General features: G+C 58.4%; 1 protein-coding gene across 3 annotated transcripts; it reads left to right on the top strand.

Moving 5' to 3' along the window:
• The first annotated feature begins 1260 nt into the window (after positions 1 to 1260).
• PPP1R12C (protein phosphatase 1 regulatory subunit 12C) lies at positions 1261 to 22810 on the top strand. Of its 3 annotated transcripts, none has more exons than XM_079908190.1 (22): positions 1261 to 1985; positions 5829 to 5959; positions 6035 to 6153; positions 12255 to 12414; positions 16130 to 16274; positions 16364 to 16438; positions 17733 to 17806; positions 17887 to 18014; positions 18113 to 18186; positions 18449 to 18607; positions 18684 to 18751; positions 19369 to 19506; positions 19693 to 19783; positions 19903 to 19986; positions 20065 to 20125; positions 20283 to 20365; positions 20464 to 20510; positions 20592 to 20685; positions 20903 to 21007; positions 21359 to 21409; positions 21600 to 21650; positions 21743 to 22810. In XM_079908190.1, the coding sequence occupies exons 1-22, from the start codon at positions 1299 to 1301 to the stop codon at positions 21827 to 21829; spliced, it is 2712 nt and encodes a 903-aa protein (XP_079764316.1). In that variant the 5' UTR covers positions 1261 to 1298; the 3' UTR covers positions 21830 to 22810. The 3 variants fall into 3 exon arrangements, with proteins under 3 accessions (XP_079764316.1, XP_079764317.1, XP_079764315.1); XM_079908191.1 differs by having other exon boundaries at positions 20280 to 20365; positions 20622 to 20685; XM_079908189.1 differs by having other exon boundaries at positions 20280 to 20365.
• Positions 22811 to 23230: the final 420 nt, after the last annotated feature.

Here is a 23230-nt window from a genome sequence, read left to right as displayed (position 1 = left end):
AAAAATGCTTAAATAAAGGCACTGTGGCTCTTGAAAACAAAACAAAACAAAAACAGAAAGCCAAAAGTGGATAAACCTAAAAAAAAAAAAAAACTGCCATCGGAAAAAACAACAAAAACAAACAAACAAAAAAAACCTGCCATTGGGAACCGGGATGCCACCCGCCTTTCTGTTCTGCGTCGTCTGTGAGGTCACAGATGGGTCACAATATGATTTCTGGCTCCGGGACTGCTATCCCCTTTGTGTCCATCCCGACGGTCTCCAGGCCTCACGGGATTTGTAGTTTATTATAATTATAATTATTATTATTTTTGCACAAGCCCAGGGACTTCAGAGTGGGTAGGGCTGCTCTGACATCCCTTGGGAAAAAAGAATCTTGCTTCTGTTTGGATTTCAGCGCCGTTATGCTGAAACGTTTGCGCTTTTTATGGGTCTTTGTTCCGGTCTAAAAGTGCCTGCCTCTTTCCCAATGAGGATTTAAGTGCAGAGTGCTTAACATAAGGATTATTTCATGCTTTATGGTGCTATGTATGAGGCAATTCACTCTCCACATCTGTTCGATCTCCTCGCCCTGGACTACAAATCCCAGCATGGCTTGCGAGGATGTAGAGCCCGGACTACATTTCCCAGCGTGCTCCACGTCCCAAGGAGACAGTCAGTAGCGGGGAGGACCAGTGAAGGCTCTGGGGGAGCTGTCATTGTGGACCCCGTCTCTTCGGTTCCTTTCCCGATGTGACCCAGGGGTTCTATCAGGGACTTGGGGTGCTTTGGGACTCTGCCTAGGACCAACTGTGCCTTTAGGGGCGCGGCCCCGAGGACTACGTTTCCCAGCGTGCCCAGCGGCCGATCGCCGTGACCTTTGTACCGCAATCTTTACTTCCCAGCATGCCCCGGGAGGTCACCCAGGGATTGTCTTGGTCTAAGAGTTGCGGACTAAATTTCCCGTAGTGTCCTGACGTTTCCCACGACCTAGGTAATCCATTCATTCATTCATCCAAAATACTATTTCCGATCGCGTTTTATTAGGCTCAGGTCTTGGCACTGGGAGCAAGTAGTGCACACGGAAGACAAAAATTCCTGTCCTCCTGGGGCTTATTTCTAGATGAAGCGAGCAGACTTTTAGGACTTTTAGTCCTTTTAGGACTCCCGGGCTGTCAAGTCCATTTCCTACTAGGTCCCCAGGGGACAGTTCTTCGTCCTTTTGATGCTGTGAACTACATTTCGCAGCATGCCCTGGGGGGCACACCTGTAACCTTTAGACTCCATTTCCCAGCACTCGCAGGAGAATCCTCTCAATCATGTTTCCTTTCGACACCTCGGAGCTGCGAACTTCCCAGTGTGCCTCGGGGCCGATGGAGGCCGGAGCGTTGCCAAGAGCAATTTCCGCTTATGGACTCCATTTCCCAGAGCTCCCCGCAGCCTTCCGTGAGGCGGTTGCCATTCGCCTCTCCAGGCTGAGGACTCCATTTCCCAGAGCGCCCCGGGACGGCGGGGTGACGTCACGCGCCGGGCGGGGGCCAGTGGATACTTGGGCGGCGCGGGGCGGCGCGGGACGGTGCTGGGCGGGCGGTAGATCCCGGCGGCCCGTGGGCGGGCGGCGGCAGCTCAGGGCTCGGAGCTCGGCGCTCGCTCGCTCGCTCGTTCGCTCACGGGCTGGCGGTGCGATGTCGGGCGAGGATGGCCCGGGGGCGGGCTCCGGGGCGGCGGCGGCAGCGGCCCGCGAGCGGCGGCGGGAGCAGCTGCGGCAGTGGGGGGCGCGGGCGGGCGCCGAACCGGGCCCCGGGGAGCGGCGCGCCCGCACCGTGCGCTTCGAGCGCGCCGCCGAGTTCCTGGCGGCCTGCGCGGGCGGCGATCTGGACGAGGCGCGCCTGATGCTGCGCGCGGCCGACCCCGGCCCGGGCGCCGAGCTCGACCCTGCTGCCCCGCCGCCCGCCCGCGCAGTGCTGGACTCCACCAACGCCGACGGCATCAGCGCCCTGCACCAGGTCAGCGCCCCCGCCCGGGCCCGTCCCGGGGACCTGAATCGCCCTGGGTCTGCGCCACCTCGAGCACCCTCCCTCCCCTGTCCGAAGTCACCGTTGCTAGTCCTGGTCTGCGCCGTTGTTGCTGCTCCGGTCCCTGCCATCCCGTGCTGGCCCTCTTTTCCGCCCACCCACCTCGAGCTCCCTTCTTCCGACCCTGAGACACTTGAACTGACCCTGGTCTTTGCCACCCTGCGCCGCCCTCTCCCTGGACCCGAGCCATTGTTGACGGCCTCAGTCCAGTCCCTCCTAGTCTCGTCACTTCGCGCTGCTCTTTCCCGACCTTGAGCTCTCTTTACTAGTCTCGCCTGTGCCACCTCCACTGGTTCCACCTCTACTTTGTCATCTAATGCTGGACCTCTTTCCTGAGTCGGTGACACTTACAGCTCTACCGCTGCCCACAGTTTCCCCCTTCCAGGCAGGTATCACTTTCCTGGAGCATCCTCCTCCTCTTTCTTGGGCCTGTGCTGCTTCCCCCCTTGGTCTCTGGGCTGGGCCACCTCTTTGGCTAGGCCCAGGGCCTTCCACGCCACTTCTTTCATCCTTGGTCTGTGCCATCTGTTGCTGTCTAAGGATGCTTTTTCCTGAGCCCCTGCCTTCAAGGCTCTGTATTGTTTTTTTGGCCGTGGCTCGCAGCACGTGGGATCTCAGTTCCCTGACCAGGAATCGAACCCATGCCCCCTGCAGTGGAAGCGTGGAGTCCTAACCACTGGACCCCCAGGGAATTCCAGCTCTGTATTCTTGAAGGGGATGCTCCCCGGGTCTGGGTCACCTCATGCTGTCTCCCCGCCCCCCTTCACCCTCATGGCCTCTTCATTCTCCTTCTGCGGGCTGTGCCACCTCTTGTCTCCCACTGTAGGCCTTCTCTCGGAGATGTTTCTTCTTCTCCAGGCACCTCCTCTCTGCCTCTCCTCTTGCCTTGGCCAGACCTGCATCATCACCCTTTTTTTCTGGGAACTCTCAAAGCACCCACCTCTTCCTGGCTTCGGGACACCTCTCTGTCCTTTGGTCACCTTGCTTTCGCTGCCTGGATCCCCTCCTGTGGATTTGGGCAGGTTCTTTCTCCCGTAGCATGTGCCATTTCTCCCAGCCCCTCATCATATCACCTTCCCAAGGGGTCTAGCACCCTGTTTCTCCTCTCTGTCCACCCTGGGGCCCCCATGCCGTTCCAAAACACTCTGATTGCTGTCTCCAGGGTTCCTCTGAACCAGGGCCCCCCAAATGTCCCACAACTAGAGTTCTCTCTAGTTCTGTGTGCTTTTATCACTCCCTACCCCCCCTCCAGTGGGACCACCAGGCACAAGCCACAGAAGAGCTCTGTCCCCTCCCTCTGTCCCTGAGGCTGTCTGCCTCCTAGTCTCCTCGAATTGGTCCAGTCCCCAGCCCTCTTCTGTGCCGGAACCGCTAGGGTTTGGTTACTTTGGGGCCCAGAGAGGACCCTGGGAAGGAAACCTTGGAAGGGGGCAGAGGAGTGGGGTGGAGGCAGGAAGAGGCCCACTTCTCAGGTTCCCAGGAAGAGGAGAGGCTCAGCAAAGCAGAGTTGTCCTGAGTTCTGATCTCAGCTGCTCGACTTTGTGATCTCGAATTAGTGTCTTCTCTCTCTGTGCCTCAGGTTTCTTATCTGTTAATGGGGCCAGTAGTCAGCCCCTCCCTGGCAGGGCTCTGGCAAAGGAGGAAAAACACCCTTCAGGAAGCGGCTGTGGGCATCCAGTTGGGGAGTTGCAGCCCCTGGTCCAAGTACTACCCCTCCCCCCTTTCCCTTTCCCTACCCCCAGGCCTGTGCCCTGCAGAGGCCCTAGTGCTTTCTGGGACATTTTCCTCCATCTAGAGGAGGGTCTCAGAGCTTGGCACGCCCAGGAAAGGGGCCTCAGGTTTCATTGTCCCCCTTCCTCCGCCATCGTCCCTGCCCCTGGCTCCCCTCGACCTTCCCGAAGGGGTTCTTGGCCCTGTGTTGCAGGCCAAGCCCCATTCCCCGCCCTCTCCCTTGGCCCAGACCCTGCAGAAGACCACCCCGGCCTGGCCTGTTAGGTGGGATCCCTCTCCCACTCCCGCTACAGGCGAGCACTCGGTAAACTCCCTTGCCAGGACTTTGCAGGAGGCATGAAGGATTAGGGCATCTGAGGTTCAGAGAGGGGAAGTCCCCGCCTAGGGTCACACAGCCAGCAAGCAGGGGTGCGGGGTTTGGGTCAGGTCTGGGCGTCTGCTGACCAACCCGTGTTGCTTTGCCGAAGACTGGCCTGGTTTTAGCACTGAAAGTCCCAGGTCCCAGGAAACCCCCAGACAGGCAAACCGGAGCAGTTGCCCACGTTATCTGGGTGAGTCCTGCGGCTGTGGTTTCTGTTCTGCATGGAGCAGGTCCCCAGGCATCAGCTCCCTGCTCTGGTCGGGTCCCTAGGCGTTCTCGAGCCTCAGCCCCAACCTCAGGCTGGTTTGTCAACTGCTAGACGAGGCTGGTATATTCTGCCCCCTCCCTAAAATTACCTTGTAATTAGTGGCCAGGGGTCCGGGGTCTGGAATAGGAACGACTGTGAGCCAGGATTCTTAGTTCTCAACAGGGAGGGGTGGGGAGTCTGGACCCCTGAGTCTGAGGGAGGGGGGGCTGGGGGCCTGGATTCTTGGATCCCTGGTGCCCAGGCCGCAGGCATCTTTCACATGGATGCCTGTGCCCGGCCAGGTCCTTGAAAGGGAAAGGCCCATCTCCCTCCTTGCCCCCCTCCCCCATCACCATGACAACCAAATGGAAATAAACGGAGCCCAGAGTTCATCCCGTTCCCAGGGCACGTGTGGCCCCCCTTTCACAGCCTGAGTTTCCATGACTTCATGCTCTTGGCCCTTGTAGCTCCCTCCCCCTTCTCCAGATGGATGGTTTTGGAGAGGTGAGGGAGCTGGAGGTTAACCTACCCTGAGGACCTGGGAGTCCAGGTCCATTCCTGTCCCTCAGCCCTTGCTCAGGTCCCAGCGCCCACCCAGTGTCCACACGCGCCAGGGGCTGAATCCCTTCTCTGGCCCCCACTTGGTGTGAGTGCTTGTCTCCTGGAGCTTTGATTCTTCCTCCATCAAACAGGACCCTGACAGCCGTAGGATTGGGGAAGATGCCCGTGCAAGCCCCTTGGTGCAGTGCCCTGTGCCTAGGAGACCCTCGGTGCAGGGGAGCTGCCTCTCCTCGGGCCCCAGGTCCCGGGCACACGCTAACTCAGTCATGTCTCCCAGTGGAGGAGGCCTGCCCGGGACCCTCACTCTGTCCCAGGTTTCCAGGGACCTGGTGACTTTACCAGCTCTGCACAGCCTTGGGCCCCAGGGGTCCAGCAGTCTCCCCTCCAGGTACAAGGCAGGGCCATGGTCAGTTCTTGTAGAGTATCTGTTGGATCTGAGGGAGGGGCTGGGGCCCTGGACCCCTGGGTCTGAGGGAGGAGGGGCTGGGCCTCCTCCCTTTGGTTCATCACTGGAAGCCCCATCCTTCGGTAGTGACTGTGGGTGTGTCTCATCTAACAAGCACCGTTCAGGATTCCTACACCTGGGTGTGAAGCCCCCCTCTCTTCTCTGTCCAGTTCCTCCTCTCATGGTCTCCAGTAAGCCCCAGATGCCTGGCTGACCTAACCACTGGGAAGCCGGGGGGTTTTAAACAGCTGGATGGCTGGAGGGGCCTCCGGGGACAGGGTTGGTGTTTTCCAGAGCCATCTGGGTCTTCTCCTTGATTGTCAGGGCCGCTTGGCCCTGCATCTGCCTAGCGGTCCCTGCCAGGGGTCCTGCCGGCAGGGCATGCAGGGTCTGGACCAGGTGAAGGTGACAGCCTGTCCCTCCCCCCAGGCCTGCATCGACGAGAACCTGGAGGTGGTGCGCTTCCTGGTGGAGCAGGGTGCCACGGTGAACCAGGCAGATAATGAGGGCTGGACACCCCTGCACGTGGCCGCCTCCTGTGGTTACCTGGACATCGCCAGGTGAGGCGGGGAGGGTGGGCGGGGCCTGATGAGAACGGGCCGGACCCTTCCGCTCTGACCTCGCCCTGCCCCCAGGTACCTACTGAGCCACGGGGCCAACATCGCCGCGGTGAACAGTGATGGGGACCTGCCCCTGGACCTGGCCGAGTCTGACGCCATGGAGGGGCTGCTGAAGGTGGAGATTGCCCGCCGAGGTGGGCCTCGGGGGCTGCTGCGGGGCGGGCCCTCCGTTCCCGAGGACCCTGACTCTCTGGGCCTCAGTCCCTACATGGGAAGCGGGGTGTGAGTACCTACCCCCAGGGTTTTCCAGAGTAATTGGAGGAAGTGCTGGGCACAGAATAAGAGCGCAAACCGCTGTTGGCCTGCAGTGTCACCTTATCCTCGAGTGACTGTGGAAGTTGAGGTAGAGGCTTGTCCAGGGGTTCATTGCGTGATTGCAGGTGATAGGAATTCTGCTGGGGTGTGGGTAGGGGAATGCACAGGCTTCTGGGGACCTGGTCTGTCCCGTGCTCAGGATCACTGAGCCCAGTGTCCTTAATATGGGGCCCAGGACCCCTCAAAGCTCTGTCTGGCCATGCTCATTTTTCTAGAGGGAGTGTGTATTACTTCTAGCAGGTTCTCACCTTCCCCCTGCCCCGCTACAAATAGCCGTCTGGGGCCAGTTGGTGTGCCGTGTGCGTGGCTGAGCTGGGGGCGGAGGACACGGGGCAGGTCAGGTGGGGGATGGCCAGCAGCTTCACCGCTTCACCCAGTCTCCCGCCGGAGCCCTGGGTCACAGCCCAGCTGTGGAGGTGACTGTCTCATCCGCAGAGCGAGGGTGGCAGCAGCAGTACCTCGCGGGTGGTCAGGGCTCAGTGGGTGGGAAGGTGTGAGTGAGCGCAGGGCCAGTGGGCCTGGCAGGTCTGGAGGGCTGCACAGGAGGTGCGGGCAGGCTGGTGAAAAGTAGATGCCGGGGCGTCCGAGGTGACGCCCAGACGGCCGGCTTGGCTCTGGGTGGGAGGGGCAAGGGCCCGCCCTTGGGCAGCTGTGTGTCAGTGGTCGTGAGAGCCACGCAGGGTATGGAGGTGCTGGTGGGCGAGCCGAGGTGGGCAGCTGAGGTCCAGGAGCCCTGCTTTGGTTCAGGTGGAGGGGAGTGGGAAGCAAAGGAAAGACAGAACCGGGGTTTTCTCCCTCCCCTTCTCCACCTTTTTATCTCAAAAAACTTCAAACTCAGAGGCAGGTTTTGATAGCAGTCCGATGAGTGCCCACACGACCTTCACTGAGATCTACCAGGGCTTTTCAGCAGCTTCATGGAGATACAATTCACAGTGTGTACAGTTCACCCTTTGGAAGTGTGCGATCTGGTGTTTGTTTTTAGTGTATTCACACTAAGTGTTGTGCATCCAACACCACATCGATTTTATTTTATTTTTTAAATTTTTATTATTTTTTAAAATGTTATTTATTTAGTTTTGGCTGCGCGGGCTTCAGCAGTTGTAGCACGCGGGCTCGGTAGTTGTGGCACGTGGGCTCTAGAGTGCAGGCTCAGTAGTTGTGGCGCTCGGGCTTAGTTGTTCCGCGGCATGTGGATGTGGGATCTTCCCGGACCAGGGCCCGAACCCATGTCCCCTGCATTGGCAGGCAGATTCTTAACCACTGCGCCACCAGGGAAGTCCCCACATCGATTTTAGATGATTTTGATCACTCCAAGAGAAATCCCACACCCCAGAAATGTCATCCCCAGCCCTGCATCCCTCTCATTGGCTTTGTGTCTCTAGCTTTGCCTGTTCTGGACGTTTTGTATACGTGGAATCGTAAAGTATGGACTCAGGGATCTTTCACTTTTTGGCATGATTGCCCGTGTTCCCTCCCTCTCCTCTAGGGGTGGACCTCCCTGGGTCTCTCCCTGCACCTGGTTCTCATGTCACATCCAGCTCCCTCCACCTGGATCAGCCTTCGCCCTCCTCACCCTCCCTTGTTTCACAGACAGGTCCCTCAGCTTGGACCTGGCTGTTTCTTCAGTTCTGCAGTTTTGGCAGGAACTTCTTAGCGAGTCCCTCCGGGAGACAGGCTCTGTCTCTCTGCCCCGTTACTGGTGATGTTAACCTTGAACCTCGTTCGGGGGGTTGCCCAGGTGACTCTACCGTGGAGGCATCTTCCTCCCTTTGTAGTTAAAAAGTAGTCTGAGATGGGGCTGGACACATAATACACTAATATGTATAAAATAGATAACTAATAAGAACCTGCTGTATAAAAAATAAATTAAATAAAATTTAAAAATTAAAAAAAAAAAGTAGTCTGCAGGGCAATGCGTGGAGGCCGCCAGGGGGTGGGTGGTCTCTCGGACATCCTGTGTGTTTCTGCAGGAAGTGCCTAGAGCTCACAACACCCCATGTTCCCCTTTTGCGGGGCGAAGGTTGGGGGATGTTGGCTTGTAGGGCCGACCAGGCACAAAGGCCTGTGGTCCTACTGGGAGGACGCTCTGCTGCACTGCTGGGGGTGGGAGGCACCTGCCAACAGCACTGCAGCCTCCGCCTCCGGAGTCGGGTGGCTCCTGCCCCACAGCTCCGCGATGCTCGCCTTCACACGGAAGCCTCAGCGAAGCGTGGTCGTCAGAGTCTCTGTATTTTACCACAGTTTAAAAAAGAAGGGCTTCCCTGGTGGCGCAGTGGTTGAGAGTCCGCCTGCCGATGCAGGGGACACAGGTTCGTGCCCCGGTCCGGGAAGATCCCACATGCCGTGGAGCGGCTGGGCCCGTGAGCCATGGCCGCTGAGCCTGTGCGTCCGGAGCCTGTGCTCCGCAACGGGAGAGGCCGCAACAGTGAGAGGCCCGCGTACCACAAAAAGAAAAAAAGAAAAAAAGAAATAAAATAAAATAAAAAAGAAGACAATTTATGGGCTTAGGTAACTGCGGTCTAGGAGTTTTATGGACTTGAGGCGTGGTTTGATCGAGGTGCACAGAGTCAAAAGAATCCCTCCATCACTGCTGAACTCTGTGTTGACTTCATTCTTAGACAGCTTCTCTCCGTGAGATATTGATTCTGAGCATGGCTGCTAGCAGTGCAGGCTGATGCCCCAGCAGAGCTAGAACGCAACTCCTCCGTAGTCCCATCCACAGTCCTCTGCCTGACACTCTTAGGGCCACCTTGGTCACAAGCTTGCCCCTGAGCCAGTCACGGTGGCACGGAGGATGGTCAGGCCTGGTGAAGTGGTCACCCATGGAGCCGGGCTGTGGGCTCAGCCACATCGGCTGAAAGCAGGGGTCAGGAAAAGGCAGAAGTCTTCACGGAGGCGGGAGACTGGATGCCTGCAGGTCCAAGCAACAGCTCCACTGCAGATGCTCTTCCCACGGCCCGGGCCACAGGGACACAGTCCAAGCACAGGACTCTCTGGCCGCTTGCTCAGAAGGGCCATGGTCGGACCCACAGGGACTTGGAACTGGGCAGGGAGGACACGTAAAGTGTTTCTGAAGCATTTGAAGCAATCACTTGGAATCCTAACATAGGACAGTGGACGTGGGGCAGTTACTCTCAGAGACGGGCAGCTCTGACAGTCAGTGCCAGTGATGGCAAGGCAGAGAGCACTCTTATCTCTGGCCGGCAGGAGTGCGGGTGATTCCAGCCACTGTGGGAACCAGCTGGACAGCATGGATTACCGCTGGAGATCCACATTCCCAGTGTTCCAGCACTCCTAGGCCACCCGATGGAGGCTTCAGTGTTGAGAGGATGTGGCCGACACCCAAGGGCGAACGGATCAGTCAGTAATCTATAAATGAGTGATCCAAGCAGTGGTCGGCAAACGTTTTAGGCAGTAAATTTTTTTTTTTTTTTTTTGGCCACACTACATGGCATGTGGAACTTCCCCAACCAGGGATCGAACCCAGGCCCCCTGCCATGGAAGCTCAGAGTCTTAACCACTGGACCACTGGGGAAGTCCGTAGGCAGTAAATATTTTAGGCTTTGCGGGACATGCTGTCAGGTTGCAACCACTCTACCCTGCTGCTGTGGTGGGGAAAACAGCCGGGGAGGATATGTAAATGAGTGGGTGTGGCTGTGTTCCAATAAAACTTTACTTACAAACACAGGCGGCCGTCCGGAAGAGGCAAGTCCGCAGTGACAGGAAGTGGATTGGTGGTTGCCAGGGGCTGGGGAGGGACTGCTTAATGGGGTACGAGGTTTCCATTTGGGGTGATGAGAAAGTTGAGGTACAGATAGGGTCAGTGGTTGCACGTTGTGAAAGTCCTAAAAGCCACTGAGTCGTACGCTTGAAAATAGTGAAACTGGGCTGCCCTGGTGGCGCAGTGGTTGAGAATCTGCCTGCCGATGCAGGGGACACGGGTTCGAGCCCTGGTCCGGGAAGATCCCACATGCCGCGGAGCAACTAGGCCCGTGAGCCACAACTACTGAGCCTGCGCGTCTGGAGCCTGTGCTCCTCAACAAGAGAGGCTGCGATAGTGAGAGGCCCGCATACCACGATGAAGAGTGGCCCCCACTTGCCGCAGCTAGAGAAAGCCCTCGCACAGAAACGAAGACCCAACACAGCAAAATTAAATAAAATAAATACATACATAAATAAATAAAATAGTGAAATTGGTAAATTTTATGTTAACCAAACTGGTGGCCCGCACGTGCAGGCTGTAGTTTGCCAACCCCCATGAGGAGCTCTGTTAATAAACATGGGCAAATCTCGGCAAAGAGCAAAGCTGCAGAAGGATGCGTTTGAACACGCAGGATACTAACTGTGGTTGCTGAATAAAAGATTGGCAAACTCTGCCCTTCCCTGCCCGCAGCAAGGCGCCTGCATCTATAATAGGACTGAATGTAGGTGATTCCCTTTAAGGAGGTCGGGGAGGAGAGAGGGAGGGGGGGGTCCCTGAGTGCCTGGCACTCTCCTGGCCTCCACCCCAGCCTGGGCCTGCGGGATGGGCCCTAGCCAGCCAGACATTCCTGGAATAGCTGCCCCTGGGAGTCCCCGCCAGCCAGGGGACCCTAAGGTAATCCATTGGCGTTTAGTCCGAGTGCCCAGGTGCCACCGGGTGGCGCCAGTGCGCAGCTGGACCCGGACAGATTCGGTCCCGGCGGGGATTGCGTTTCTGGGATCCTCCGGGTAGACCCGGGGCAGCATTTCCAACCTGCAGTAAGGGTGTAACCAGTTTCCCGTTCAGGAAAGCAGATTGATGAAGGTGGTTACCTCTGGGGCCGTGGGGAGGGGCACCCTGTCACTGCCTCTGTCGCCTTGCACTGCCGTAAGCCAGGCCAGGCGACCGTACACCGCGTCGTCGCCAGTGCTGTCCAGTGGAAAGCCAGAGTCAGCCACAGGCGTAACTGAGAATTTCCAAGTAGGTGCGTGGAAAAACAAAAACAGTTGAAGTTAATTATAGTAATATAGTGATTTAATCCAGTACGTCCGAGACATTATCATTTCAATATGTAATCAATATGAAAAACTACGCGTGAGCTGCCGCACACTTTTTTCCTGTGCTTCGAAATCCAGTGTATTTTACGTTTACAAGGCGTCTCAGTGGGAAGTAGCCACAGTTCAGGGGCTCCGTAGCTGCACGTTGCTGACGGCTGCTGAGCAGGGCGGCTCAACTCTGTGCAGCGCTTGGGTGAGTGAGAAATTTCACAATCGAAAAACTAACAGCCAGTAATACGCTTCCCAGGAGAGAGAGTACACATTCCTTAGAAGAGACTGTTTTTGACTCCCGTCTCAATAGTTCATAACGTGCAAAGTACAGATTCTCCGTGACAGTCTAAAGGTAGTATTCCAGCCTCAACAAGGCTGCCCGTTTTGATCCACAGTCAACTTATGTTTAAAGTCATAACGTGCCTTTTGCATCCATAAATGCAGTACAGTTTTCCATGAGACCAGTTGACTACAGTGAAATTGGCGAGTGAGGAAGCATGCTGGCCTCGCAGATTGTGCAGGTGACAGCAGGGAACAGCAGCTGGTGGGAAGGTGCCGCTGCCCCAAGGTACGGGCACTGTTTAGTGGCTTTTTGCCTGGTTTATCCTACTCATGAGTGATAACGGTGACAAAACACACAAAGATGCTGGGCTAAGGACTGTATCTGTAGTGATAGGAAGTGTAAGATGTAAGATTCCTGCGCCCTCCATCCTCCCAGCCCCCAGCAGTGACTCAGAGACCCTTAGTGGACCCCAGGGCTTCACGGAGCATGGTTGGGAAGTAACAGAGCTAGTTCAGAGCTAGTCCTCCCAGAGGAGGCTCAGAGCAGAGGGACCAGGCCAGGTGCCACTCTGTGCTTCCTGGGTCTCAGGGTGGGAGTCCCACCTATCCCCCCTTCTCGTCCTCCCAGGTGTGGATGTGGAAGCAGCCAAACGGGCCGAGGAGGAGTTGCTGCTTCACGACACAAGGTGCTGGCTGAACGGGGGCGCCATGCCAGAGGCCCGGCACCCCCGCACGGGGGCCTCTGCCCTGCACGTGGCCGCCGCCAAGGGCTACATCGAAGTGATGAGGTGAGCTGGGCCGGTGTAGACCCTCCCTCTTCCCCTGCCCCCTGCGCTGGGCCAGCCTGTTGCTTCTCACTGTCTTACACCTTCTTGTGGATTTTGTCCATTCCCTCCCTTTTCTAATTCATGTACCTAAGGCCATGCATTTCCCTCTAGATACAGCCTTAGCTGCATCCATAAGTCTTGATGTGCAGGCTTCTCCCTGTCCTTCAGTTTAAAACATTTTCCAACCTGTAGTCTTCCTTGACCCAGGGATCATTTAGAAGTATGTCGTTAATTTCCAAATACATGGGATTTTCTAGTCGTAGTTGAATTACACGTATACCTCATTTTATTGTGCTTCGCCAGTGGTGCTTTTTTGTTTTTTTTTTTTTACAAATTGAAGATTTGTGGCAACCCTACGTTGTCAGATGAAGGCGAACGTTTTTTAGCAATAAAGTGTTTTTTAATGTATGTACATTTTTTTAAAGACATAATGCTGTGCACATAACAGACTTCACTTTTATATGCACTGGCAAACCAAAAAATCAATGCGGCTCGCTTTATTTCAACATTTGCTTTGTGTCGGTGGTCTGGAACCAAATCCTCAATATCTCCGAGGTCTGCCTGTACTCACTTCCTGGCTCACTTGCACTGTGGTCAGAGAACAGGTTCTCTGTGATTCCAGATTTCTGGAATTCATTGAGGTTTGCTTCATGCCCCAGTCTGTGTAAGCTGGAATGCTTCATAACCCAGTCTGTAAGCTGGAAAAGAATTGTGGTGTTAAGTACAGCGTCCTGTATAGGTCATTAGGTCCACTTTGTACTCATGCTATTTAAATCTTCTGCATCCGTAGTGATTTTTTCCCCCATCTGCTTATTCTCTCAGTTGCTGTGAGAAGTGCAGTAAGACGTCTCACGATGGTTGTGGATTTTTGCTGTTTCTCCTTGTAGTTGTGTCAGTTTTTGGGCTGCATATTTCAAGGCCAGGTTATTTGGTGCATCTATATTTTAAATTGTTGCAGCGTGTACTCTCTGCTTCTCATCCTCACCGTGGTCTTGTCCATTTCTGAGTGCCTCACCCCTTCCTGTCAGTAGTTGGTTCTACTTCTTATCATCAGACTCCCCTGTTCTCTCTTTATTTTTTCCCTCTCTCTCATGTGATGTTCTACTTTATATTTAGTATATAAACGGAGTCCAGATGAATCTCTCCATCTCTGCTCACCTCTGTGTTAATGAATTTTTAGAAAGGTCTTCCAGGGGAATTCCCTGGTGGCCTAGTGGTTAGGATGCTGGGCTTTCATTGCTGTGGCCCAGGGTCAGTACCTGGTCGGGAAACTGAGATTCCGAAAGCTGCACGGTGGGGCTGGGGAAGAAAAAAAAAAGGAAGCTTTTCAGCGAGGAGCTTAAGATGACGCCTAACAGCTCCAGCCTCATGTCCTGGCTGCTTCCCCTCATTCAGAGGTAGAGTGCCTCGTCCTCCGTAGTTCCAGCGAAAGTCCTGGGTCTGATACTCACTGGGCTGCCTGGCACACCTGCTCATCCCAGGGCTGGTCCCTGTGGCAAGGAGGGTGGGACGGTCAGGCCCGGTGCTGTGCCCAGCCCTGGAAGCTGTGCCCTCTTCTACCCGTGGCTTCCACCCCTGAGCCTCAGGTGGCTGCTTCAGCTCCTGCCCTTGAATCTGTGTCCCAGCCAGCAGGAAAAAGCAGGGGGCAAAAGGAGCAAATGTCCATGTCTTTTAAAAGGACAGTCCAGAAGCGGCGTACACACTGAGTACTGACATCCCATTTGCCAGACCCTTCTCGGCTGGCCGCTCCTAGCTGTGAGGGAGACTGGGAGATTCTGCCTCAGCAGGCAACCCCTGAAAGCTGGGCGCCATGTTTTTTTTTTTAGAAGCGTCTTCCCAGGGCAGGGGGCCTCATCTTCATTCAGGGCTCTGCAGTGGCTCCCCGCCTATTTATTTATTTATTTGGCTGCCCCAGGTCTTAGATGCAGCACACAGGATCCAGTTCCCTGACCAGGGATTGAACCCAACCCGGGCCCCCTGCATTGGGAGCACAGTGTCTTAACCACTGGACCACCGGGGAGGTCCCTGGGTGCCATGATTAAAGGTGGAAGGAGAGTGGATATTCATGGACAGCCTCATTCTCTGCCACAGAACTGAAACGCTTTGGCCTTAGAGATACTCACTGACTGTAATTTCATTTCTGCCCCTTAGTATGGGTTTACAACCAGGTCTATCTATGGACTGCATTTTTGGAAGAATGTAGCTGACATTCTCCTCGTTAAAGATGAGTGGCAGGGTAGAGGTGTACATTTCTTTGATGCTGTTCACTCAACACTTACTGAGCACCTGCTGTATGCCAGGCCATCTTTTAGGTACTGGGGATATAGCAGCAAACGAGACAGATCTGGGCCCATGTGCATTTCGCAGCCTTGTCGAGGAGACAGACAGACAAGTGACTGAGGAAGCCGGTCACATCACATGGCCCTGAGTGCTCAGGGAGGGGTCCTCAGCCTCCACCCTGGTGACGTGGGGCTGGATAACCCCGGGGGCCTGTCCTGTTCATGGGGGTGGGACACTGACCTCCACCCACTAGGTGCCAGGAGCCACACCCCACCGCAGTCACGACAACCAGGCACATCTCTGGGCGTTGCCCAGCGTCCCTTGGGGGTCAGCGTCGTCCCCAGTTGAGAACCACTGGTCCAGAGGGATATAAACAGGGCAGTGGGGGAGAGCGAGTGTGGTGGGGAGGTCCCCTTCGAGATTCGGGGAGGAGGTTGTGACTACCGAGAGGGTGGCCGCGTGAAAGGCACTGATGCCTCGAGAACGTTCACTGGGCAGAGAGAACAGCGGAGCCCAAGGTGGGCGCGTGCTTGGGGCAGGAGCGGACGCCCGCACGGCTGGAGCAGATGAGCTGGGGGCCCGCAGAGGCGCTTTTGTTTAAAGGCTCTTTACAAGGTACCTCGTCTCTCCGCCTTTCCCACCTTGCTTCAGCTCTTTCTCACTGACACGGAACCTAAATGCAGTTCTCTAAAAGCCCGCGTGTCTACCCTACGCTGAGTTTGCAGAATTGCCCTGGACCAGATCGTGTGGTCTAAGGTGGTGATTATCTCACGGGAAAGAACCGTCTAAGCCAGGGGTTCTGTCTCGGCACTGGTGGCATTTGGACCAGATCGTTCCTGGCTGTGGGCCCATCCTCTGTGCTGTGGGTTGTTTAGCAGCATCCCTGGCGCCGACCCACTGATGCTTCTGGCGCCCACCCCTACGTTGTGACATCCAGAAACATCTCCAGACACGGCCAGACGTCCCCAGGCGGCTATGTGGTCCTGGTTGAGAACCGCTGCTCTGAGCCAGAGGGGTCCTGGAAGAGTGCTGCCCCCAGGCCGCCCCTTCTGGGGTCTCATCCTTTCTCTAGGCTTGGGTGCTGGGGAACCCCTGCCCTCACCTCCCCTGGAGCTGTCTCACAACCAGGGGTGACGCTCAGAAGAGTTGAGCATTGCAGGTACAAGAAGCAGGGTTCCAGAGGCCACCTGCTAGGCCAGGGGAGGAGTCAAAGCGGTGGCAGAGAGGGTCACTTCCGGGAGAGGGCGCCTTGGGGCCATGACGCTTCACCCCCTGGCCCAGGACCGGTTTCGGTACTGTCACAGCTGGTACTGCCACCACAGCACAGCTGGCCGACCTTAGCTCTTGGCCCCGAGCCCCTGTCCTGGTCCTTGACCTGAGCCTCCCTGGCCCCCAGGCTGCTGCTTCAGGCCGGCTACGACCCGGAGCTGCGGGATGGGGACGGCTGGACGCCCCTGCACGCCGCAGCCCACTGGGGCGTGGAGGACGCCTGCCGCCTGCTGGCGGAGCACGGCGGGGGCATGGACTCGCTGACGCACGCGGTGAGGGCCGGTCCGGGGCCCGGGGACCGGTGGGGGCTGGGAGGGCCCGTCCACCAACTCCTCACCTGCCTTTTCCCCTCCCCACCCAGGGGCAGCGTCCCTGTGATCTAGCGGATGAGGAGGTGCTGAGCCTGCTGGAGGAGCTGGCCCGGAAGCAGGAGGACGTGAGTGTCTGTCTACAGCCAGGAGGGAGGGCCTCCACGTCCCTGGGGACCTGCCCTTCCCTGGCCGGTGACCTGGGCCCAGTGGGGAGCCAGGAGGAGGGGCACAGCTGGGCACTAGGGGGAGGCGGGGCCTTGGGCCCCGGGGGACCTTGAGATGCAGATGGCAGTCATCTATCCAGGCTTGGCGGGGGGGCGTCACCCCTGGGACGCCCCCCCGCCAGCACTGGGCCAGGCCTTGTTGCTGGAAAAACGCAGAATGAAGGGGTGAACGGTGCGGACTCGGGGTCTGAATCCCAGCTCTGCCATGGATTTGCTGTGTGAGCTCAGGCCAGTCACTTAACCTCTTTGGGCCTCGGTTACCTCATCTGTAAAATGGGGATAGCACGGCGCACTTTATGAGTTACATGTTCTGTTACGTGGAGTACGTATTATGCTATGAGTGGTATGTACGTAACTAAACAAAAGCATTCAGAACCCTGCCTGGCACACAGTAAGCACTCTCAGGTGGCAAGAAACATCTCCTGAGGCCTTCTGGGGCCAGGCCCTCTGCCTGGAGCTTCTGGCGAGTGGCAGGTAGACAGGACCAGACCCCGTGTTTACAGCTTGGCTGTGGCAACACGGAGGGAGACGGTCCTGTTTCCGGCTTGGCGGACTTGGGCAGCTTCCTGGGGACCAGGGCTCGCACACTGTTGAGGGAGCAGTACGTGCAGAGGCTCAGGGGTGGGGAGTCGTATGGTACCGGGAATTTGGAGAGGGGCAGACCCCGAAGGGCCTTGAATGCCAGGTGAGGAGGCTGGGGGCTCTGGGAGGGCGTTTAGTGGGTGAAGCAGGGTCTCTGAGAGGTGGGGGCACAGACGAGGCCTGGGGGTGTCTGGGAAGGGAGACCTGCAGCACAAGGGGTTTGCTAGGAGGGGCGGGGGAACTGCTGTGCAGGCTCCGAGGTGTGAAGACACAGCAGTCGGGGAACTGCGCCCTGAGATGCCATTTGGGGGCTGGGCCTGACAGCGAGCCTTAAGGGAGGAGGCCGGGCCTGGCAGCCCGTGTCCGGTGTGCTGAGGGGTTGGGGAGAAGATTGGGTAGCTCGCCCCTGGGAGGTAGAGGCCAGGAAGCCTGGGGGCCCCTGAGTACTGGACGACTCATTTGAGACCCAGGGCGTCATGTCTAGGAAAACTCAGCGAGTGCACAGATCATCTCATTCCCCCCTGTACCACCTCCACCCCGGCACAGTTGTATGTGGGACCCAGGAGGGTCTGCGTGTTCTGCCCCTCCCCAGTGGCCCCCTTCCCCCTTTCAGCTTCGGAACCAAAAGGAAGCTTCCCAGAGCAGGGGCCAGGAGCCCCAGGGGCCCTCCAGCAGCAAACACCGAAGGTAGGGGAGAAGCGCCTGGAGGGTGGGTGGGCTGGAGGTTCCCCAGGGCTTGGACCCCAACGCCCTCCCCTTCCCACCAGGAGCTCTGTATGTCGTCTGAGCAGCCGTGAGAAGATCTCCCTCCAGGACTTGTCCAAGGAGCGCCGGCCTGGTGGGGCAGGGGGGCCCCCAATCCGGGACGAGGATGAGGGAGAAGAAGGCCCCTCAGGTGAGGGGCTGGGGGGCTGGGGTCCTGAATCTGGAGAGGAGGGGGCTGCGGGAGGAAGGGCTGGTGCTCAGAGACCTCTCCTGCTTCCCACGCTGTAGAGCCACCTCCTGCAGAATCCAGAACGCTCAACGGGGTCTCCTCCCCGCCACCCTCTAGCCCCAGGAGCCCCATGGTGAGTCTGGGTTCCCGGAGGCCGTGCTGGCCCGGGAGGTTGTGGGGGGCGTAGCCGTAAAGCCTGTGAACCTCCTGTCAGGGCAGGTGTGGTGAAGACTACAGTTCCCAGAACCCTCTGGGACAACTGACTGCCTTTTCCTGACTGTGCCTGTCCTCCCCACCCCCCAGTTGTAGTTTGTGGTGGTCCTTTTGGGGGTAACACTTGAAGTTCTTGAGAAGTAGGACCCTCTCCCTGTAACTGATACCCTTCCCTTCTCCAGACCCCCGACGAGGCCCCCTTCTCCACGCGCTTTGGCCTCCAGAAGACGGGGAGCTCTGGGGCCCTAGGCCCTGCGGAGAGGCGGGGCGCCGAGGGTGCCTCGGGGGCTGGGCTGCAGCGCTCCGCCTCCTCCTCGCGGCTGGAAGGGACCTACACTCAGGTGAGCAGGGTGAGGGGCAGGGGACCAGACCCTGCCTAGTCAAGGAGAATAGCCCCCTCCTCTCCTCTCCCCGCAGGCCAGGGAGCCCCGTCTTGCCAGAATTACCCCCACCCCCTCCCGGAAGGTGCCGGAGTCCTCTGCCCCGTGAGTCTGACGGCCCGGGTCCCGCCGGGAGTGGGGCAGGTCTGGGCCCCTGTCTTGTCAGCCTTTGCTCTCTGGGGTCTGGTCCCTGCCTCCCACTCTTGGCCTCAGTTTCCCTTTTGGTGCATCAAGTAAAAGCTCACAGTAAAACTCCAAGGCCACCGTGATCCGGCCTCCGGCGGCCCCCACCCCCCTCTCCAGCCCTCCGCCCTCCTTTCTGACGCGGGCTCGCTCCTGCGCGGGCCCTTCACTGTGGCTCCCCACTCACCCCCACAGGGCTTCCTTCCTCCCTCTCTCAGGTTTGTTTGAATGTCAGCTTCTCAGGGAGGCCCACCAGCCCCACTGCACTCACTGCCCCAGCCTCCGGACACGCACACCTCCGGTCTCCTGTCCTTGCTCTGTCTTTTCTTCTCCAGGGTGCTTCATTCTTCTGACGTACCATGTGGTGTCCTGAGCTTTCTGTGGTTATCCTCTCTTTTGCTTGCATCTTTTCTGCTCAGATTTGACTCATCGGGGCAGAGATGATTTGTTTCTTTTTCTTGTGCTTCTTGCTGTATGTGTGGTACCTGCCATGTAACGCAAGCTTGAGTAACATTTGCTGATTGAATGCGTTCACACAGGTCTGAGATCTCCAGGCCTCCTCCTCCCTTGGGTAACTCCACTCATGCCTCCAGGATTCCGGAGCCCGAATCCCCAGTGAAGCCAAATGTCCCCGTAGCCTCTGCAGCGCCCCCAGCGGACTCCCGCGACCGCCGGAGGTGAGGTGAAGAGGCCTGGGGGCAGGAAGCAGCTGTCTCCCCAGCTGGGAGACAGCTGCCTTACCCAGGAGTCCCAGGGTTGGCGCTGAGGTCCTCTGGCCGAACTTGACTCCCCCAGAGAGTGTCAACCATGGGATGGGACAGGGTCCAAAGGAACCCTCTCTGAGGTCGGGGCCCTTCGCTCAGGTCCTACCAGATGCCTGTACGGGACGAGGAGTCTGAATCTCAGCGGAAAGCTCGCTCTCGCCTCATGCGCCAGTCTCGGAGGTCCACGCAGGTGTGGGATGGGGGCCTGGACCCCTGGGTCCGCGGGAGGAGGGCCTGGGGGCCTAGACTGTCCTGAAGGGGCTGGGCCCTGAGTCCTGGACCCCCTGACTGCCCCCTTCTCCGTGCCAGGGTGTGACTCTGACAGACCTTAAAGAAGCAGAGAAGGCTGCAGGAAAGGCCCCAGAGCCAGAGAAGTCGTGCCTGCCAAGCCTGGTGAGAGGGTTCAGGTGCCCGGGCAGGGGGTGGTACAAGATGCCCTCGTCCTCTGACCCCCGTGCCCCTCTCCCACAGGACCCTTCCCGGCGACCCCGAGTCCCCGGGGTCGAGAACTCTGATGGCCCTGCCCAGAGAGGTGAGGTCTGGTCTCTGGGAGGTGGTCAACCTGGGCCCACCGGCTCCCTCCTGCTACAGTCTTACTGTTTTCCTGGGGGTTGGGCCCAGAGACCCTGACCCTGCAGAGGGGACCCCTCCACAGATCACTGGGCTGACTCCTGCCCCTCCCCCAGCAGAGGCGCCTGACGGCCAAGGGCAAGGACCACAGGCCACCGAGGAGCACCGCAGAGTCAGCAAGGAGTGGCGGGGACCTGCCGAGGTGCGGGGCGGGGCCCAGGCGGGCCGAGCTGGGGCTGTGGGTCGGCCTTGGAGGTGGGCTGGGGGTGGAGCCAAGCTGAACCCCACCTCCGCCCACAGGGGGAGGAGGCGGAGCCGGCGCCTGCAGACCGCAGCCCAGGATCCAGGTACAGGGTGGGCAGGAAGGGTTTGGGCTGTCTGTGGGGCCGTGGGCGCGCCCCATGACGCCCTCCTTGCCCTCACCCCAGCACTCCCGAGGGCGGCCCCTCTTCCCGCAGGCAGCGGGACCTCAACCCAGAACCAGAGCCAGAATCAGAAGAGCCTGATGGAGGCTTCAGGAAGGTTCGCGATCCCACCCCACGATCGTGCCATTAACCCCCACTTGCTGGCTTGTATATACCTGCCCTCCTGCCCCCTACTTAGTGGCTCTACCTGACCGATCCGGGCATCCTGCTCTTTTCCGGCCCCACCTGAGCCACAGTCACCCCCTTTCCCTGCAAACATGCGGCATCTCAGCCGGCAAGCCTGACCCCCGTGTCCCTCCTCCTGGGGCCCCCAGCTGTATGCAGAGCTGCGTAGTGAGAACGAACGACTTCGCGAGGCCCTGACCGAGACCACACTGCAGCTGGCGCAGCTCAAGGTGGAGCTGGAGCGTGCCACGCAGGTGAGGACGCCGCGGCCCTGGAGGTGGTGGGAATTGGCCAGCGTGCCAGTGCTGGCTCCGGATCCCTGGGAGGTAGGGCCAGAGCGTCGAGGGGAGGGGCCTGAGTGGTGGGGGTACTAGGACCCTTGGGAGGAGGAGCGTGGGCAATGAGGGGGCGAATGAGGGGCAGAGCTAAGATCTCGGAGGCGGAGCCTGGTCCAAGAGGGGCTGGGCTTGTGGTCCTGAGCAGTAGGTGGGGAGGTCTGGGCCAGCCAGGAGTCTGCCTTTCCCCCTCTCACTGCTGGTTTCCCCCTTCTGGCCATTGCGGTTTGGACGTTTCTCAGAGCCCTGCTCTTTTTGTGTCCTCACCAGAGGCAGGAGCGATTTGCAGAGAGGCCCGCCCTTCTGGAGCTGGAGAGATTCGTGAGTAAGGGTGGCTGGAGCGGGGCCAGCTGTGTCCCCAGCCTTACAAGCTCAGGCGGGTCTGGATGAAGAGGGCCACACTGACCTTCTAACGTGCCCCTCTGCCCATTCCCCGCCTCTCTCAGCCATACTTGACCTCCGGCCCTCCCCGACCCCCGGTCCCTCGTCCTCACCTTCCCGTTTATTCCAGGAGCGCAGGGCCCTGGAGCGGAAGGCAGCGGAGCTGGAGGAGGAGCTGAAGGTGAATGCTAATGGGGAGCTGAGGGCAGAGCGAGGGTGGGCAGTGGGTGCAGCCTGCCCAGGGCCACCTGGCTGACGCGTCCCACCTCGCAGGCCCTGTCCGACCTCCGGGCTGACAACCAGCGACTCAAGGATGAGAACGCAGCCCTGATTCGCGTCATCAGCAAACTCTCCAAGTGACTCTGGAGGAGGCCCTTCCCCCGCACCCATATTTATACAGCTGCTTCTGCCACATGCACCCCTTCCTTTGCGTGAACACGAGTGACAGGGCTCCCGGGGAGTCTCTGAGAAGCCATAACCTCCCCTCGGGACCTCCAGACTGGGAGGGGAGTACAGAGTCCCCAGGAGCCAAGGGGGGCCATCCGAGGCCAGGATGGAGGCGGAGGCCGAGCCAGGTAGGGGGACGTCGCTGAGGGGGGACTGGGGCTGGAGGCGGGACCAGGAAGGAACCGAGGACCAAGAAGCGCCAGGACCAGAGTGGCCGCCCAGAGGTCCCCCCTCACGTGTGATGCCACCCTCATCACCCCTCCCACTCGTGAACAGGGATCCGAGAATGTGCCAATAGTCCCTCTGGCCTCGGCCAGGTGGGCCTGTGTATAGGGTCCGTGTGCAATAGGGAGGGATGTCTTCTATTTTTTGCTGCCCCCTCGCGGCCCACTGTCTGGGGCAGGGGGAGAAGGTATTTTCGAGATAAAGCACAGGCACCACAAATAAAAGTCGTGAAGTTGCCACTCAGTGGCTGCGTCCTTGGCTGGAGGTGGGGCGCTGCTTCCCATTCCCGTGCTGGGGCTGTGCCTGCCCGTCACGGGGTGGGACAGGGCTTCAGGAAGAGCGGTCAGTTGGAACAGAGGTCCCAGTCCAGGGCCCACGTGGCCACAAGTCGGCTTGGTACAGAGCCGGAAGGGTCAGCCGGGCGAGGGGTAGGGGCTGTGAATATTGGGTTGGGGAGCTTGGGTCTTGCCATCACTGCTTTTGAAACAAATTTGAGTCAGTTGCCAACATTTAAAACTTGGGGTGGTTCACGTATAAAAGTCCGGGGTTTTGACTTTTCTGAATAAACAGGACTCTGACAGTGCGAGCTGTTCAGTCCTGCACGGCAGCACTTGGCTGGAGCCAAGTAGGAGCTGTCCTCCAAGTTGGGGCATTCATTCATTCACTCGCCCGTTCATGGTCCTGTTCTCCTTGCCTGGCCCTGTCCTACGTGTTGGTGGTACAGTAGTGCATGAGACAGGTAAAGATCCGATACATTTCAGGAGGACAGGCATGAGGCACCCAGTGACAAAATAAATGCGTTGCCAGTGGTAGTGCTGCGGAGAGAAAGCAGAGGGGGCGGCAGGGGTTAGGGAGGCTGGTGTGCGCGTGTGCAGGAGTGCGTGCCTGGCGGAACACTCTGATTGGCCCAGAGGGGGCGTGGCAGACCACGGGGGTCCGGGATTGGTCCAAAACTGGGGCGTGTCTGATTGCAACACCGAATGTCAGGCTGCGACACTTTGCACAGGGTGGTCAGAATAGACCTTACTGGAAAGCTGGCACTGGCAGGTACTTGAAGGCGTCTGGGAACGAGCCATGTGGGTATTTGAG

This window comes from Stenella coeruleoalba (genome assembly GCF_951394435.1).
Source record: "Stenella coeruleoalba genome assembly, chromosome: 20".
In the NCBI taxonomy this organism is placed as follows: domain Eukaryota; kingdom Metazoa; phylum Chordata; class Mammalia; order Artiodactyla; family Delphinidae; genus Stenella; species Stenella coeruleoalba.
The sequence above is the reverse complement of the archived record's forward strand: the minus strand, read 5'-3'. Positions and strand labels throughout refer to the sequence as shown.

What these genes read in the sequence shown, in the direction of transcription:
- PPP1R12C (XM_079908189.1), top strand. Translation starts at nt 1,299, where the DNA reads ATGTTTCCTTTCGACACCTCGGAGCTGCGAACTTCCCAGTGTGCCTCG. An exon ending in CTAGCCCCAGGAGCCCCATG is followed by an intron (nt 18,187 to 18,448) that starts GTGAGTCTGGGT and finishes TCCCTTCTCCAG; the next exon opens with ACCCCCGACGAGGCCCCCTT. An exon ending in TTCTGGAGCTGGAGAGATTC is followed by an intron (nt 21,410 to 21,599) that starts GTGAGTAAGGGT and finishes CGTTTATTCCAG; the next exon opens with GAGCGCAGGGCCCTGGAGCG.